Source organism: Dasypus novemcinctus, chromosome 10, assembly GCF_030445035.2.
Source record: "Dasypus novemcinctus isolate mDasNov1 chromosome 10, mDasNov1.1.hap2, whole genome shotgun sequence".
Taxonomy (NCBI): domain Eukaryota; kingdom Metazoa; phylum Chordata; class Mammalia; order Cingulata; family Dasypodidae; genus Dasypus; species Dasypus novemcinctus.
The window spans coordinates 6,885,531-6,902,581 of record NC_080682.1 but is presented as its reverse complement, the minus strand read 5'-3'; the positions used below and the strand labels follow the sequence as shown (position 1 = coordinate 6,902,581).

At 64.0% G+C, this 17,051-nt stretch overlaps 2 protein-coding genes across 2 annotated transcripts; both read right to left on the bottom strand.

Moving 5' to 3' along the window:
- Positions 1-192: 192 nt before the first annotated feature.
- On the bottom strand, positions 193-7,014 carry ACY3 (aminoacylase 3). The gene is given in 9 exon segments (XM_058305093.2): positions 193-557; positions 2,910-3,019; positions 3,108-3,215; positions 3,529-3,622; positions 3,901-4,096; positions 4,879-5,038; positions 5,041-5,188; positions 5,563-5,636; positions 6,724-7,014. Coding segments are annotated over 7 exon segments (957 nt in total). The 5' UTR covers positions 5,114-5,188; positions 5,563-5,636; positions 6,724-7,014; the 3' UTR covers positions 193-341.
- Positions 7,015-13,226: 6,212 nt separating this feature from the next.
- On the bottom strand, positions 13,227-16,551 carry ALDH3B2 (aldehyde dehydrogenase 3 family member B2). Its single transcript, XM_058305091.1, is given in 10 exon segments — positions 13,227-13,264; positions 13,267-13,302; positions 13,305-13,358; positions 13,361-13,408; positions 13,645-13,744; positions 14,624-14,790; positions 15,347-15,733; positions 15,992-16,073; positions 16,153-16,265; positions 16,434-16,551. Coding segments are annotated over 10 exon segments (1,143 nt in total).
- Positions 16,552-17,051: the final 500 nt, after the last annotated feature.

Sequence of the window (17,051 nt, the reverse complement as noted above, 5' to 3'; positions counted from 1 at the left end):
CTACGGGGTCTGCCCCCCCAGCACCTGTGGATAACCGCGGGCCCAGAGACCGCCACCGGCCCCCCAGGACACACAGCGTGTCCAAGGCCACACCGGGCCAGACCTGCCCCAGACAGCGCTGTCAGGCCACCCTTCCTCCACCTGCCTCCCCAGCCAGAGCAGAGCCAGGTCGGACAGAGGACACAAGCCGTGGACCCCTGGGCGTTTTCCGTTTTATAAAGCGGGCCGCTGAGGCCGGGGCGGGGAGAGCGGCGAGGGCGCCATGCACAGCGGGTGGCACCTGGCCTCGGGGCTTGGCCGCAGGACCCGGGAAGGCTGAGGCCGGGCAGGTGCAGCCCAGGCTAGGGGCTGGGGGCAGGGCCGGGGGTCAGCGCAGGCAGGGCCGGCACGGAGACCGCAAGCTTCTCGCTCTGGACGAAGGCGATGCCCTTCTCGTAGTAGGCGGCCTCGTTGATGAACACGGGGTACACGGTGGAGCCCCCCTCAAACAGCACGTCCTCGCCGCTGAACAGCTGGAAGATGGGTGCCCCAGGCTGCAGGGGCTCGAAGTCTCTGTCCTGAGAGGAGACCCAAGGGCCGAGGTTGCTGGGGCCAACCTCCGCCGGGCCCGCAGGCAAAGTCCCTCCCCAGCCACCCGCCCACTCCTTCAAGTCGTGAGATGCCAACATGCTCTGTGTCTAGAAACGAAGACACTGTGGAAAGACTTGTCATCATGCAAGTGTATCCCAGTGGTTGCAGGCGCAGATAGTAAAGCCTGGGCTCACAGTGTTACCAACTGCGTGACCTTGGACAAGTCACTTAACCTCTCTGTTCCTCAGCCTCCTCATCTGTAAAATGGGGGTTACAGTGACTCCTCCGATCATTCTGAGGTTTAAATTTAAATGAGGAAATAGTGCTCGGCGCACAGTGCCAGTGTCTGGCACACAGCAAATGCAAAATAGAAGTTTATTAAACACATTTTAAAACTGTGGGAGAGAAATTGTCAAAGAGGACTTATCACTTAACATGTGCCAGGCAGGTGGGTGGGGTTGGCATAAGACCCTCTGCTCTAACGCTGGAAGGACGGTGCTCCTTCCATCATAATGTCACGACGGTAAGATAATGCCTCAACAAGGAGTGCCGTGCCATGCAGGGGTGTCCCCCGCGTAGGGGAGCCCCACGCGCAAGGAGTGCGCCCGTAAGGAGAGCCGCCCAGAGCGAAAGAAAGTGCAGCCTGCCCAGGAATGGCGCCGCACACACGGAGAGCTGACACAACAAGATGACGCAAGAAAAAGAGACACAGATTCCAGTGCCACTGACAACAACAGAAGCGGACAAAGAAGATGCAGCAGGGAAGCGAACTTGGCCCAGTGGTTAGGGCGTCCGTCTACCACATGGGAGGTCCACAGTTCAAACCCCAGGCTTCCTTGACCCGTGTGGAGCTGGCCCATGCGCAGTGCTGATGTGCGCAAGGAGTGCCCTGCCATGCAGGGGTGTGTGTCCCCTGCGTAGGGGAGCCCCACGCGCAAGGAGCGCGCCCCAAAAAGAGAGCTGCCCAGCGCGAAACAAAGTGCAGCCTACCCAGGAATGGCGCCGCACACGGAGAGCTGACACAAGAAAACAACAGAAAGAGACACAGATTCCCGCACCACTGACAACAGAAGTGAACAAAGAAACAAGACGCAGCAAATATACACAGAGAACAGACCCCCCGGGGTGGGGGTGGGAGGGGAGAGAAACAAATAAACAAAATCTTTTTTAAAAAAAAGAAGGCGCAGCAAATAGACACAGAGAACAGACAACCGGGGTGGTGGGGTTGGGGGAGAGAAATAAATAAATAAATAGATCTTTAAAAAAAAAAAAAAGATAACACCTCAAAATGAAACATGAAGCCAAAACCAACAAGTAAGAAGTTTCTACAATTGCCTCTTTTGTGCCCAGGCTCTGCCGTCCATCCGCTGGGTCCCTGCACCAGCCGGGGGGTCCTGCTGGCCTTGGGAGCCAGACCAGGGCAGCCCCTTAGGGGTGGGCTGGGACGGTGGGGGGAGGAGGAAGGACTTTTGCTTAGGGGCACGGAGGCCCTGAGACAGACACCCGTCCCCGCGAGGTTCGCCATCCCTGGGTCACCTCCGACACTGCGGGGTTCCCCTCTGAGCTCCGTTGGCAGGACAGGACCCCGCTGGCCCCCAGAGGTCCCTCAAGAAGGAAGGCCTCTGGCTGGCCCTTGCCCTTGGTGGCAGAATTGTGTGGTGGGTGGGGAGGGCCAGTACCAATGGAGCAGGTGGCCATCTCTGAAGCCCTTCTGAATCCCCCTGCCCGGGCCGGCTGGGGGGCTGGGGGGACAGTTACCAAGGAGGTCAGGCCTTCCCTGACCCATGGGCACCGGCGAGGAAACGAAGACCGCGGGGCTCCACCGACCCGACTCAACAGCGACCCCGTGTGGCAGCGTTAGAGCAGCACAGTGGACCGCCTGTCCCTCCCTGCAAGCCCCTGGGCCAGGGGTCCGAGCAGCTCTGCTCAGAAAGGGGCGGCCTGGAGAGGGGGATCCCCGGCTCTCTAAGGGGCAGGGGCAGGCTCCAAGAATTCGCTGGAAAATAAAAGGCTCCCTCATTTGTGCCTCTAGCCGGGGAAGGCACCCCCTCCCTCCCTGTGCTTCCTCTGGCCTGGGGCAGGGGGCTCAGGCTGTCCCAGCCCCCTCCCCACCAACGCCGGAGCCGTCCACAGGCGCTGAGAAGCCCCGTGACCCCAAGTGCCAGGCCTGAGTGGTGGGGGGGCGCTCCGGGGAAGCAGCAGGGGCTGGGGGAGAGCCAAGGCCAGCTCCTGGTTCTGGGGTGCTGGTGGGCCCGAGGGCAGCTTGGTCCCCGCTCTGGGCATCAGTTTCCCCTGACGCCCCTCTGAAGTGTGGCCCCAGGAATCTCACACGCACACACCTGCAGCTGAGGGTGCACAGTGCCCGCCAGGTCCCCGTCCTCGGTGCGAGGGAAGTCCACGCGGCTCACGGTCCTGTAGGCTTCCATCTCGAAAGCAGGAAAGGCCGTGCCTGTGCGGGAGGACGCGGGCTGTGAGGGCCCCGGGGGCGGCGTGGGCCCTGGGGGACCTCGGGTGCCCCGCCAGTCCTGGGGCCTCACCCTGGTTGAAGAGCTCGATGAAGTCCAGGGCTGCGGCCACCAGGGCCCTCATCCGGGAGAAGAGGTCGGCCCGCAGCACGCCCTGAGGCTGGGGGCCCAGCTCCAGGGCTGGGGGCCGGGAGCCGAGGGTCAGCCTGCGCCCCGGGTCGGGGGGCCTGCCCAAGTCCCGCCCCAGCCCCGCCCCACCTGGAGGCCCCGCCCCTCCCTAGGCCCTGCCGTCCCTGGAGGCCCCGCCCCTAACCCCGCCCCGTCTGGAGGCCCCTCCCTCCGGAGCCCCGTCTCCTCCCGAGGCCCCGCCCCAGCCTGGAGGCCCCTCCCCCGGAGGCCCCACCCTCCGGAGACCCCGCCCCGCCTGGAGGCCCCTCCGGAGGCCCCGCCCCTCCCGGAGGCCCCGCCCCCTCCGCCGCAGCCCGCGGCCCACCCATGCCGTTCTTGGCCACCGAGTTCACGGTGAAGCTCTCCTCCCCGGGCATCTGGTACAGGAAGACCCGGCAGGTCAGCTCGGGGCTCTGCAGCTGCGGGCAGGAGGGGTGGGCTCAGGGCCCCACTCCGCCTCGTTGGGAAACTGAGGCGGGAGCCGCAGAGGAAGCGCCGGGCACCGCCCGCTCTGGGACCACCCCGCTCTGCCCTCCCCCGGGAGGGTGCGAGCACCGGAGGGCAGGGGACCCAGGCGGGTGGCAGGCTCCGGGGGAGGGACAGCAAAGGTCCAGCGAAGAGGGGCCCGCAGGGGGCGGCCGGGGAACCGCCCTCCGCCCCGCCCCCGCTTCCAGGGGCGGCGCCGCGGGCGGGCCACCTGCAGGTGGCGGCGCAGGTGCATGGCGAAGACGTTGTCGGGCGCGGCGGCGATGAGGCAGGTGCCCACGTTGGCCGTGGTGTTGTGCAGGTCCAGCACGAAGTCCAAGGCCCGGCCCGAGGCCTTGCGCCCCAGCAGCTGGTTCAGCTCCCGGGCCCCCGTCACCTCATAGGGGTCACCCGGGGCGGCCCTGGCACTGCAGGGGCAGGAATGGGGGCGCCGGTCCCCCCGCACTCATCAGCGGTTTAAAGGGGCAAATGGGGGAGAGAGGGGACAGCAGGGGCAGCCGGGCGGACAGGAGGCCAGCTCCCCAGGCCCCGTGGCTCAAGGCCGTTCCTGCCCTGCCAGCCTGGCAGTGCCCTGCCCCTGCCCCCACTGCCTGCCCGGCCTAGCCCTGCCCGCCACCCACCTCCTCACACTCCAGCTCCAGCCATCGCCCAAGCACCTCACTGGTCTCCCTCCAGGCCTTTGTGCTGGTCCCACCGCTGGATCCTCCTCTCCTCTCTTACCTGGTTAGCTTCCACTTGCTATCTGGGGCTTGACTGAGACACCACCTCCTCCAGGAAGCCTTCCCTGCCTGCCCTTTGTGTAGCCCCCACCCCTGCCTTTAGCCTCCTGGGTTGCGCCCCTCCCCTCTGCCTCCCCCAGTAGGTTGAGGGCAACACCTCGGGCCTCTCCCTCATTCCTCCACCCAAGCTGGCCAGAGTCTGGCCCAGAGAGGGGACTCAGTGACTATCCACGGAAGAAAGGCATGCCAGGGAGCTGGGAGCACCGGACAGGTAAACGCGGCCCGTGGAGCTGAGCTGAAGGAAGCCCTGACTCAATCTGGGGTCAGAAAGGGCTTCCTGGAGGAGGCGGTGCCCGTCTTGATTTCTTTGAGGAGGGAGGCCTGCGCCTCGCAGGCAGAGGGGAGAGTGGGAGCCTGAGGGCGTCCCTGCGGGGGCCGGGGGAGCTCCAGCTGGCGGCGCGGGCACTCACGCGAGGAAGGCGCGGGTGAAGGTGTGGTTGAGGTCGCGGCCCACGTAGCGGCGGCAGGCGGCGGCGGCGCGGGGGTTGGCCAGCACGGGCACCGCCGCGAAGCTGGGCCGCCGCAGCTCCCCGGGCGCGCGCAGCCAGTGCCGGGCCAGGTAGACCCCGACATCTCGTTGCCGTGGGTGCCCCCCGTCACGGCCACGCGGCGCAGGGGCTCCCGGGGCACAGGCGGCGAGCACATCCCGGGTGGGGCGACCCTCGCGGGCGGGCGGCCGGGGGGAGCCCGAGGAGTCCACGCCGGGGCGGGGGCGGCCGCCTGTCAGGAGGGGTGCTGGATGGTGGTGCCAGGCCCCCTCCGCAGGGTCCTGCCGGAGGTGTCCCTGCTGCACCCTGCGGCCCGCTCGGGGGGCTCCCTCAGCTCGGCAGCCCTCCTTCAGCCCTGCCCTCCTCTGTGGACTCAGTGTCTCTGCTCCCCTTTGGAAAGAAGGAGCCCCCCTACGTGGAGAAAAGGGTCTGCATGCCCCATCTCCCCCACAGGAAGAGGATTAGGCTCCCAGTGTAGAGATGGGGAAACTGAGGCGCAGCGTGGGAGTGGCCGCGGCGTCTCTGGTTCCAGGTGGCCGTCCACTCATCCCTACCCTTTCCGCTTGCTCCTCTGAGCAGGGGCCTTGTGGGGCAAGGGCTGGTTACCTGGTCGACGTAGCCCTGGGGTTCCCGGATGTGGGTGTCACTCCGCTGGCCGGTATTTATGGGCCTGGAGCGCCCTGGCAGGAAGACTGTCTGCTGAGCTGGCCGACAGCAGGGGTGGGTGGGGTGGACTGAGCCACCCGCCCCCACCCTGCCCAGCCGCGCCGCCGCTGCCGTGGCCTTGCTAGCCCTGCCCTCGTGTCCTCTGGGGCGCCACTTCCCCTGGGGTGAAGACGACTCCCCGGAGGGGGCTTGGGGACAGGCTGCTGCCCGCAGAGGCCCAGAGGGGGCACCTTTCCTGAACTCTGCTAAGGGGGTGCAGGTGGGGGGCCACCTCGGCTCTTGCCACCACCAGGCCAGGCCCCTGTAAGTCACGGTCAGGTGTGTGCCGGGGTGGCCCCCCGGGTGAGTCTCCCTGCCTCTGTCCCCTTCTGTCCAGGCGGCCCCAGGGGCCATGCCACCCTTCTGCTCGGGGCCCAGGTGACAGGTTTTTGACACCTTAGACATTTCCAAACATTTTGTCCAGTATTTGCAGCTGTTTTCAGGGACAGGTTGGCCCAGGTGACTCGGCCTGGCCTGGTTTGAGCACAACCCTCAGCTCCATTTTACAAATAGGGAAACTGAGGCTGAGATGGAGTGAGTAGTCCCCCCAAGGGCATGTAGGGCCATAGAAGGGGAGGTGGATCTCAAATCTCGGGGCGTCCAAGCTGAGCCCTCCCTCTGCTGCCGCTCCAGGCACGAGGCAGGGGGGGACAAAGGAGGCCCCCGCACCTGGTCCCAGGCCTGTTTCTCCCACTGCCCCCCGCTGTGCCCTGGGAGGGCCGAGGACGGGCCGGAGGCGCTGCGGAGAGGCGCTGCGGCCACTCAGCGCCTACTGTGTGCAGCATCAGTCCCCGGCCCATGCCTGACAAGAGCAGGGCTATTGTGCCCTGCTCCAGTCCCCAGCCCCGCAGCCTTGGGGGACGCCCCTTGTAGCCGCTCAGAGCGTGGGGATCATGGGTACTGTGGCTACTGGCAGCCCGATGGGGTGGCCAGAAAGGTGGGTGCAGCATGAGGCTGGGCCACCGAGAGGGTCCCTGGGAGCCCACTGCAAGGGTCACGCCCTCCTGGGATCTGGAGCCTCAGCAGAGGGAGGGCCAGAGACCCCCACCAGCCGCCACGTACGAGAGTCGTTCCTCCTTCGTTGGGCCCACTGCCCACCAGGGCGGCTGTCCTTCACGCCGTTCGGCAGGTAGGGACTGGTGGTGGCAGTGGAGGGCTCCAAGTAAGAGTTCTGCCGCTGGGGTAGGGGCGTCCGGGCCTTGAGCGTCCCCGTTCCAAAGGCCCCCAGGCCGTGGGCATCCTGCTGACTCTGTGCCGGGCCTCTTGGGAAGGAAGGAAGGGCCGGCTCAGCCGACCTGGCTATTTTGGGGGCTGCCGGGGGCCAGGACACTTCCTGCCAGGAGGTGCTGGGTGCCCAAGTCTGGGGAGGACGGGGAAGGGGCGGTGCCGGAAGGTTTCACTTCCTTCGGTTGGGGTGCAGCTTCCCTGTTTCAGTGAGTGTTACAGAAGGGAAGGGGTGGCTGGGGCAGAAGCCTCCAGAAAAAGCAGCCCCCAAATCAGACTCAGCATGCGTGTGCATGACTGTATGTGCGGCGTTCATGGGCATGTCGGGGTGCTGTGTTTGCACGTACCCATGTGCGTCCGTGTCACAAATGGGGGGGCAGGGGGCAGTGTGAAGCCGCCCCAGCCACAGGCCTCTACCCCGACGGGCAGCGAAACCTGGGCCCTCTCCGGGCAGTAGGGAGAGCCTCTCCCCAGCCCGTGGAGCTGTGAAAGGTGAAGGGGCAAACAGGCAGGCACAAGCTTTGTGGGGCCCTGGGATGGCATCGTGGGGATCAACGGCACACAGTTAGGGAAACTGAGGCCCAGAGAGAGGCCTGGACCTGAACCTATCTGCAGAATTGTAGAACCTGCCACGGGAGCGCGTCCAGGCCTGGGAGCCCCTGCCTGAGCGCCCGGGCCCCTGACGAGGTCCCCCTGGCCTCTGCTGGCCCCTCCTCTCAGCTTCCCGTCACCTGACCGAGGGCGGGCCTGACCCTGACCACGTGACCAGACCCGACCTCAGGCCGCTCCGCTCCACGCTCTCACTGGTCTGCTCTCTTCCTCTCTCTGAATCTCCCCACCTCTCCCCTCCCTCCCTGTCCCTGCCCTTGCCCTCTTTCTTTCCCTCTCCCTTCTTGTGACAGTTTTGAAGCTGGGTCGATCCTGGACAATTCTGTTCTTAAAGCTAATCCAGGCCTGTGCATATAAGCCTATTGTAGGTGGGACCTTTGATTAGAGTCCGTTAAGGGGCCTTACTTTTGGTTAGATCACTTCAGCGGTGGGCCCCAGGGTAGGTCTTAATCCTCTTACTGGCGTCCCTTATAAATAAAGGAATACAGAGCTGCAGACATGCAGGGAAAAGCCCCAGAGACAGAGGAGAACCCAGAGTCCTGAGAGAGACGGCTCCGGCGACCGGAAGCTGGAAGCAGTGGAACACAGAGCCTGAGATGAAGCCATTTAGCCAGAAGCTGAAAGAGACGAGGCCCGGAGGACGGTGAGAGACGAGTGGCTGCCACCGTGTGCCTGACGGCCCAAGCTGCACCTCGGTGAGACGGCAGCTCTGGGAGATGCCTTGGACACTTTCACAGCCTCAGAACTGTCCGCTTTGAACCTGATGAGTCCCGATTGTGAAAGCCAGCCCCTTTCAGGCATATTGCTTTGGCAGCCTTTAGCAAACTAAAACACTTCCCTCCCCTCTCCTCTCCCTGTCTCTCCTGTCTCTCTCTCTCTCTCACACACACACACACACACAGTCACACTCCAGTCATTCCTCTGCAGGTATCTGGGCGTTGTGTCTAGCCCTGCCTGGAAACTATGGACATATCAGTGAACTCGACTCACCACCCAGGCGTGGAGGGCACAGGTTTTACTGCACCACACCTGGTCATCTAAGTTCGCAGTTAATTATCCAAGTTACATTTAATTCCTCCCAGCTCTACCTGCAGTGGTGGCAGGAGATGAAGTCTCAGTCGTTGGAGGGCCCCCCTCCCCCGCATGCCATCCTGCCAGAATCTGGGGTTTCTGGAGTGCCCGAAATCAGGAGGTGGGGGGGAGTCCTAGGCCACGGGTCTCATCATTATAACAGTGGCACCAGCTCCACGGTGGGTGCCACCATGGAGGGTATAGCAGAGGGATGTTGTTATGAATTCCAAAAATAGATACTGGATTATGTTTGTAAGTTTCTGTCTGTCTGAAGTTTCACTTTTACTTAAGTTATGATTAGGGTTTTGTGTGGGCCACCTCAATAGGACGTTGACTCTCCACCCACCAAGGAGGTAGGGATGCACAGATAAAACTACGCTGCGAAGCAGAGGAGTTAGTTGGAGTTTTGATATTGGAGTTTTGAGCTGAAGCCCGGGAAGTAAGCACACAGAGGAGCAGAGCAGCTGAGCCCAGAGAGAACTGAGCCCCAGGAAGCCTGAACCCTGGCAGATGTCAGCAGCCGTCTTGCTCCAAGTAGACTTTGGTGAGGGAAGTAACTTCTGCTTTATGGCCTGGTATCTGTAAGCGCCTACCCCAAATAAACACCCTTTATGAAAGCCAAGAGATCTCGGGTATTTTGCATCAGCACCCCTTTGGCTGACTAATGCAGGGACCTGCCACTGCCGACCACACCAATGACCCATCCACGCAGATGTCCCATCCACAGCCCACTCACATCCAGGCCGTAGGGTCCACCTGCACCCTCTGGGGGGCCCCACCTGCTTCTCCCGCCAGCCTGATTTCCTGGGGTGGGGGTGGGAGGGTGACACCCATATTGCCACTTTTCCTAATGGCCCACTCGATGGTGGCCGATGGCCACCAAGGAACCATATCACCTCTGCTGAGGCTGACCCTGAGCCCCCCTGGGACCCCTACCCGTCCTGGCAGAAGGACACTGTGATGCCAGTCCAGGAGAGGAAGCAGTCACAAACCTTGAGGTCACGAGGTGGCCAGGGACTCTGCCCAGCGCTGCCTCAACTTACGTGAGATCTGTAGTCCACCATGTCCCCAGAGCAGGGCCCTGCGCCCAGACACATGACCCCGCTGGATGCTCCCGCCGACTCTGTGAGGTAGGTGGGCACCCCGTCCTTCGAGGTAAGGACGCTGAGGCCCAGGGAGGCTAAAGGCCTTTCCCCCAGGCCCACAGGATCTGTGCGGCAGAGCTTTCTCTTTCTAGATGGATAGCCCTTCCGCAGGGTGCGCGGGCAGTGCCGTGCCAGCCGGACGAGGGGCCCAGCTACTGTCTGGACTTGGGAGATGGGTTCCTAGAGGGGGTAGGGCCTGAGCGGCCTGGGGGGGGAGTGGAGGAGATGATGGCTGGAGCTAAGGCCCGGGGTCCGAGGCTCTCTGACCAGCGCAGTGTTGCTGGATCAGAAAACGCCAGGTGAAGATGTCACCTGGTGTCTTGATGACACCGTCTCCAGAACTGGGCCTGGTCAGCCATGGCCAAGAGAGCCATGGGCAGGGGTGGCAGAGGGACACTTGTCACATTTGGTGTCCTCTTGGCCTCCCTTGATCAGCCTTCCCAGGGTGGAAGGAGAACCTGCTTTTTCAGCTTCCCTCTCGCAGCTGGGATGCCGTCTTGTGGCCGCTCCCATCGCCAATCGGGAAGGGAGCAGGCGGGGTTTGAATTCACCTGAAGCCCCAGACTGAGAGCCTTAGGGCTTCGGGCTCAGCCTCAGTTTCTCCACCGTCCACTGGGCTAAGAGCCCCCACTGGAGAGACCGTGGTCCTCCAGCGATCGGGTCCCTCTCTCCCAAGCCCCCGCTGCTGGCGCCTTTTTGCTCCATTTTGCCTGAAGCTTTGGCTGTTGCATGAAAGCCCCCTGCTGTAGACAGACAGGTAGGAGAGGCAGGGGCTCAACCCTGGTCAGGAGCCCAGCAGGGATTCTGGGAAGGGGGTGAAGAGATGGCACCGAAAGCACAGCAAGACAGGAGAGAGGCCATGGCAAGGCGGGGCGATTGCACCCGATGGCATCGGGGCTCCGGGCTTGCTGCCCGCCGCACAGGGTCGCGTGTGAAGATGCCAGGGCCGTGGCCAGGCTGCCTGAGAGCCATTCTCGCACCCTGGGCTGCTCCGGCGCCGCTCACGGGCCGCCTCCCCAGAAACAGTAGGGACCCCGTGCCCCCCGCCAGGCGCCCCACCAGGGCTGCTGCTGTGCCCACCAGCTCGGCCTCTCTGGGCTTCAGAAACAGATTCTGCTGCTCAAAAGACTCAGACCCCTGGCGAGCAAGGACAAAATGCTCCTGGGAAAAACTCCGAGCTGGCGCAGGCGGGAGGGGTGGGTGCCAGGAAGAACGCCCGTGGCCCCTGCGGGGTTCGCCACCCAAGAGCTCCTCCAGCCCTCCGCCGAGGCCTGTGACTGACCCTGCCCGTGTCCTGACCCCAGCTGGCGCTCGGAGCTGACCCTTGGCCGCCTGCTCAGGCCTCCGGGCAGCAGGGCCAGGATGGAAACCAGTCCGCTGGGCCCAGAAGCCTGCCTCGGGGCCGGGGAGGGGTGGCGGGGGTGGGCCCCTCTGAGCGGCAGAGAAGCCGTGCTGACTGTGGGCACTGACGAGGGTCTCCTAGAGCGTGTGTGTCCCACCCCCACACACACCCCCCGTGGCCTCCAGGACCCACAGCTGTCCCAGAGGCTTTGTTCCTCATCGAACCAAAGATGTTCCCTGCCTGGCCAAGAGGGCAGAGGGAAGGTGACAAGTGGGGTAGGGGAGCAATTACCCAGAGCGTTTGGTCAGCGGCTCCCTGGGCCCACAGCTCAGATTGGACTGCAGAGACCAGATTCTTTTTCAAACCCTCTCTCTCACTCTCTCGCTCTTTTCAATCCAATGGTTATATTGAGGAAACAACTTCTCAGTGGAGGGTGAGGGGATCCCTTAGACCCAGGCCCACTGATCACTCAGCTTCTACCTCGGCCACCTACTAACCCATCCATCAACCCATCCATCCCTCCACCCAATCATCCATTCACCCACCCATCTATACATACATGCATCTACCCATCCACCCACCACCCAGCCATCCATCCATCCACCCACCCAGCCATCCACCCAGCCATCCATTCTATACATACATGCATCTACCCACCCATTCATCCATCGACCCACCCAGTCATCCATTCACCCTTCCATCTATACATACATACATCCACCCACCCACCCATCCATCCATCCACCCACCCAGCCATCCACTCTATACATACATGCATCTACCCACCCATCCATTCATCGACCCACCCAGTCATCCATTCACCCTTCCATCTATACATACATACATCCACCCACCCACCCAGCCATCCACTCTATACATACATGCATCTACCCACCCATCCATCCATCGATCCACCCAGTCATCCATTCACCCTTCCATCTATACATACATACATCCACCCACCCACCCAGCCATCCACTCTATACATACATGCATCTACCCACCCATCCATCCATCGATCCACCCAGTCATCCATTCACCCTTCCATCTATACATACATACATCCACCCACCCACCCACCCATCCACCTACCCATCCACCTACCCATCCATCCACCCATCCATGCACTCATCCATCCTCTCACTTCTAGATTTATTCTCTTCCTCACTCATTAACAAACCCCTGCTAAATACCTGCTGTGGCCCGCCTCATATCCTTTTGGAGCCATCAATACCCAACAATTCCCCGGGGACCAGGAGGGCCATACTCCCTCTTCTCCCCTCAACCTCAGGCTACCAGCCCAGTGTTTTCATGGCTCTGAGCGGGTGAAGAACCCTCTGAAGCAAGAGCAGGGGGATCGGAAGCGGCTCCCAGGTGAGGATGAGGGAAAGAGCAAGGGCTGCTCTTGTCTACTGACCCCCACGTTTCTCAGTAAAGCCCACCATTGTTCAACTATGCCCCTGCTTTGCTGCGTAAACTTGGTTCACCCTGCCTGTCTCTAGACCTCAGTTTCCCCATCTGTCAGCCAAGGTGGCCAAACTTAGATTCTGGTAGCCTTGATCCCCTTCTGGGTGTCTGGAGCAAGAATGACAGATATGGCCAGCATGTGCTACCCCCACCCCACCCCTGTGCCCCCAGCAGACATCACTAATCAGCCGCATACTCCTTCCTATTGATTCCACACGTGGCATCAGAATTCTTGCCAGCGAGGCACTTGAGGCAGACACCACCAATTGGCCAGATCTGGGATGAAGGTCAAATCACTTGAGGTCAGACACCCTCCAATCTTCCAAACCAGGTGTGAATGGAGCTGTGGGGCAGAAATGCCTCTGTCTTTGGGGGGTCCTTTTTATTGAGCTGACACAGGACAGTCCTTTCTAACCACAGGTGCGGCCTGGCCTTGTGTAGGGTGAGCTCCCCATCCCCAGACGTATCCAAGCAGGGATCAATGAATCTGTCAGTAGACAGCAGAGGGGACTTTGGCCCTGAGAGGGGCTGACCAGCCACCCAGAGGTCTTGCCCAGTGGGGGGTCAGCTCAGCCAAAGCCACAGCAACGAGATGTTTAGAGAACCAGGCAGGAGCCCATCTACTGGGGACCCGGGCAGCAGCTGGCAGCCCAGGGCAGGGCAGGGGCCAGGTGGCCTCGGGCAGCAGGACGGAGTGGGTAGGGTTCTCACAGAAGGGTGCAGCTGTGGGGGCGCAAGGCCCAGGAATCAGCCTCTGCGTCCAGTCACTGTAGGGGGGTAGAGGAGTTCGTTGCGTTTTTCCAGGCCCGAGTGCGCCGGCAGGCAGGCGCGGGGGTCAGGAAGGTGTGGAAGGAGACCTTGCCGCGGTCCCTCCCCGTCCCGCTGTAGCCTGCATGGGCACAGCTAGTGAGGGCCCGGGGAGGCTGGGGGGATGGCCCCTGTCCCCACGCCCCAGCCTCAGCAGCTGCCCGCAGCAGGCAGGGAGCCCGGGGAGGGCCGGAACATTCTAAGAGCTACGAGAGGCCCAGCCCCGGGGATGAAGGCTGGACAGTGAGTGAAGGCAAAATGGGAATTCCTGGGCGGGGGGCGGGGGCTGGGCGGGGTGGAGGAGGGGCAGGGACTCACTGACGCCTCCCAGTGGCAGGGACAGCAGGGACAGGTGGAGGAAGCCCTGGTTGCCCACAAAGCTGCTGCTGCTTGTCCGCTCCAGCATCTGGCTCACCACCTGGGGGCCCGGGGTGGCAGGGTCCGAGAACAAGGTGGACTTGGGTCTGCCGGCCCCCCCACATGGCGGCAGAGGGGCCAACACATCAGAGGGGCCACCCACCTCCATCGTCCCCCCAGCAGCGGTCCCCTTCTGAACACCTTCTCAGCTCTTATTAAGACCAAAGATGGGGAAGCGGACTTGGCCCAACAGATAGGGCATCCGCCTACCACGTGGGAGGTCCAGGGTTCAAACCCAGGGCCTCCTGACCCGTGTGGAGCTGGCCCATGCGCAGTGCTGGTGTGCGCAAGGAGTGTCCTGCCATGCAGGGGCGACCCCCCCATAGGAGCCCCATGAGCAAGGAGTGCACCTTGTAAGGAGAGCCACCCTGCAAGGAGAGCCACCCTGCATGAAAAAAGCTCAGCCTGCCCAGGAGTGGTGCTGCACACACGGAGAGATGACGCAGCAAGATGACACAACAAAAAGAAACACAGATTCCCAGTGCCACCGACAAGAATGCAAGCAGACACAGAAGATCATGCAGCGAATGGACACAGAGAGCAGACAACGGGGGGGAGGGGAGAAATAAATTAAAATAAATCTTTAAAAAAAAAAGAAGACCAAAGATGGAAGCCCCTGCTGCCTCAAACTTGGGCCGTGACCCCGAGATGCGGCCAGAAGCTTAGCAGCTCCGGGCGCTGCGCCCTCCGGCCTCCAGCAGGCCTGGCCCCGTCTTTCCAGGCTGAGTCCCCGAGCGCCCCCTCGGGTCAGGAAGGGGCACCTAGCCTCGGGGCAGGAGCGCAGGGGTGCTAGGTGGCCGGACTGTGGTCCTGAGTGGGCAGGGCCAGGGGAGTCCTGCACCCCCTCTGCCCCCCTGTCCTCCCCCGCCCCGGCGCCCACCTGGCAGCTGTTGGAGAAGGCGTAGAGGACCAGGGGCTTCTCCCGCCGGGCGATGACATCGATGGCCTCCTCCAGGCCCCGCACGGGCACGATGGGCAGGACGGGCCCGAAGATCTCCTCCTGCATCACCGCCTCTGCCTCCCGCACGTCTGCCAGCACCGTGGGCGCTGCCGGGCCAGGCGCGCCTCAGTGCGGGGGCCGCCGGGGGGCGGGGGCCGGGGACCCGGGGCTCCAGGCCAAGGGGGGCCCGGGAGGAAAGTCCCCCCGCCGCCCCCAGCCGTGCCGGGAGGGGCTGCCCAGCCTGGCGGGGCCTGTGGGTGCAGAGGAGCCCCGGCCTGGGTCCCGCAGTCAGGGGCTGGGGTGGCGCCCCCCGGGGGGCCCGGGGGCCCGAGACAAGGGCCTGCTCCCCGCTCGGGACAGGACGCCGCGGGCTCCCAGAGGCCAGGGGTCCCCACCTCAGGGCAGCAGCCGTGGGCTGGAGGCCCAGACTCTCAGCAGGGGGAGCCCCAGGACCCCCCAAGCTGCGGGGCCCGAGCGTGGGATCGCCACACCCCGGCTCCGAGCCCAGGGACACGGGGCTCAGGGACACGGACTCGGGGCTGCCAGCCTGGGCTCGAGGTCGGACTCTTGGGAACGGTGGGGGGGCCTGGCCTGAGGTCCCCAGCCCCGGCCGTGGCCCCCTGCGTGGAAGGGCGGTGGCGCCCAGGGCCCCGCGGGGCTCACCGATGTAGCGCTCGCTCGCGTCGCTCTGGCCGCCGATGGCCACGCGGCCGCAGCCCAGCAGGCCCCGGAGCCTCTGGAACTGCTTCTCGCTGATGATGCGGCCGAAGTCCGGGGAGCTGCGGGGGTCGTCGCCGTAGAAGCGCGTGATGGCGCTCTGCAGGGCGGGCAGCAGGCGCTCCTGCGTTTCGGGGCTGCACAGCACGTAGTCGGGGGCCACGCAGGTCTGGCCGGCGCTGAAGTAGCGGAAGAAGGCCACGCGGTTGGCCACGGTCTGGGGGTCGCAGTCGTCGTCCACGTAGCAGGGGTTCTTGCCCCCTAGCTCCAGCGTGACAGGCGTCAGGTGCTTGGCTGCCGCCGCCATGACAACCTTGCCCACGCGGGGGCTCCCTGGGCACCCGGGAGGAGACCCCTGTCCACACTGGCCGCGACATGGTCTTCCCAGCTGACTTTGCTTCCTTTCTTCCCACAGGGACCTGCCACTCCAGGACGCCCGGGCTCCGGCCCCCTGCCCGGCCTGGCTGCCTCGGGGGACGCCTTGCCTTCTCCCCCACTCCCCATGGCTGCCCGCCCTCCTCCCCCGTAACCCCCGACACTCTACCTCACTGTCCCTCCCTCCGCCTCACGGCCCTGCTGGGGACCCCTCACCCGTGAAAAAGACGTAGTCAAACTTGTTCTCCAGCAGCCGCCCCGTCCCCTCGGGTTCCCCCAGCGCCAGGGCGAAGCGGCTCTGAAGGCAGGACAGCGGTTCCGAAGGGGCGGCCCAGAGGACAGGGCTCCCCAGCTGGCCGGCGTGGGGATGGAGACACCCGGCGCAGGTGGGCAGGGCCCCCTCACCTGGTCCAGGTTTGAGGCAGCACCTCGGCCAGCGCCTTCTCTGTGCCTTTGCTTATTTCGGATGACTTCAGCACCACACGGTCCCCTGCAGGGCGGGGGGTGAGGAGAGGGGAGCTGGCTGCCCCCCGCCCCGGGGGGTCACCCGGCAGCAGCGAGGAGAGGCTGGGGAATGCTCCAGGGCTAAGGCGCCGCCCAGCAGGGGTCTGGAAGCCTCTCTGGGCTGGGCTGCCAGGGGGCAAAAGACTCTTTTTACCTGCAGCGAGGGCACCCACCAGGGGTATGAGTGTCAAGGTCACAGGGTAGTTCCAGGGGGCGATCATGAGAACCAGCCTGAAGGGCTCCTTCCGGATGAACGTTGAGTCCAGCTTCATGACCTGGGGTGCCGGGCGATAAGAAGTTTCACCCCAAGAGCCAGCCTCTCCCCCCAGGCACGCCCTCAGGATGCCTGTGAAACAGTCCCAGATGAAGAGACAGAGAGTCTGAGAAGGCCAGTGAGTCTCCGGGTCCCAGTGGGTGGGAGGAGACCTGGGCTGGAGTGGCCCCTGAGCACCCTGCAGGGATGCCACAGAAAATGCAGCCACTCCCTGGAGGAGCACAGCCTGGCCCTGGGGGGACGAGCCCGGCTGTCCCCGGCCCCCTCCCCATGCCCCCTGCCTGGTGCACCGAACCCCCAGGGCGCCCCCCCCCCCCGCCCGCCGGCCCACCTTGTGCAGGTCCTGCGCCAGCGCGTCCAGCAGAAGCTGCTCGTTGTCCCACAGGAAGCGGCCCAGGCCCTCCAGCTGCGCCACCCGGAACTCGGCCGGCCACGTCCTGCCCGCGCGGAAGGCCTCCCGCAGCCGCCGCAGAGGGTCCCCAGCCGGCTCCATCCTGC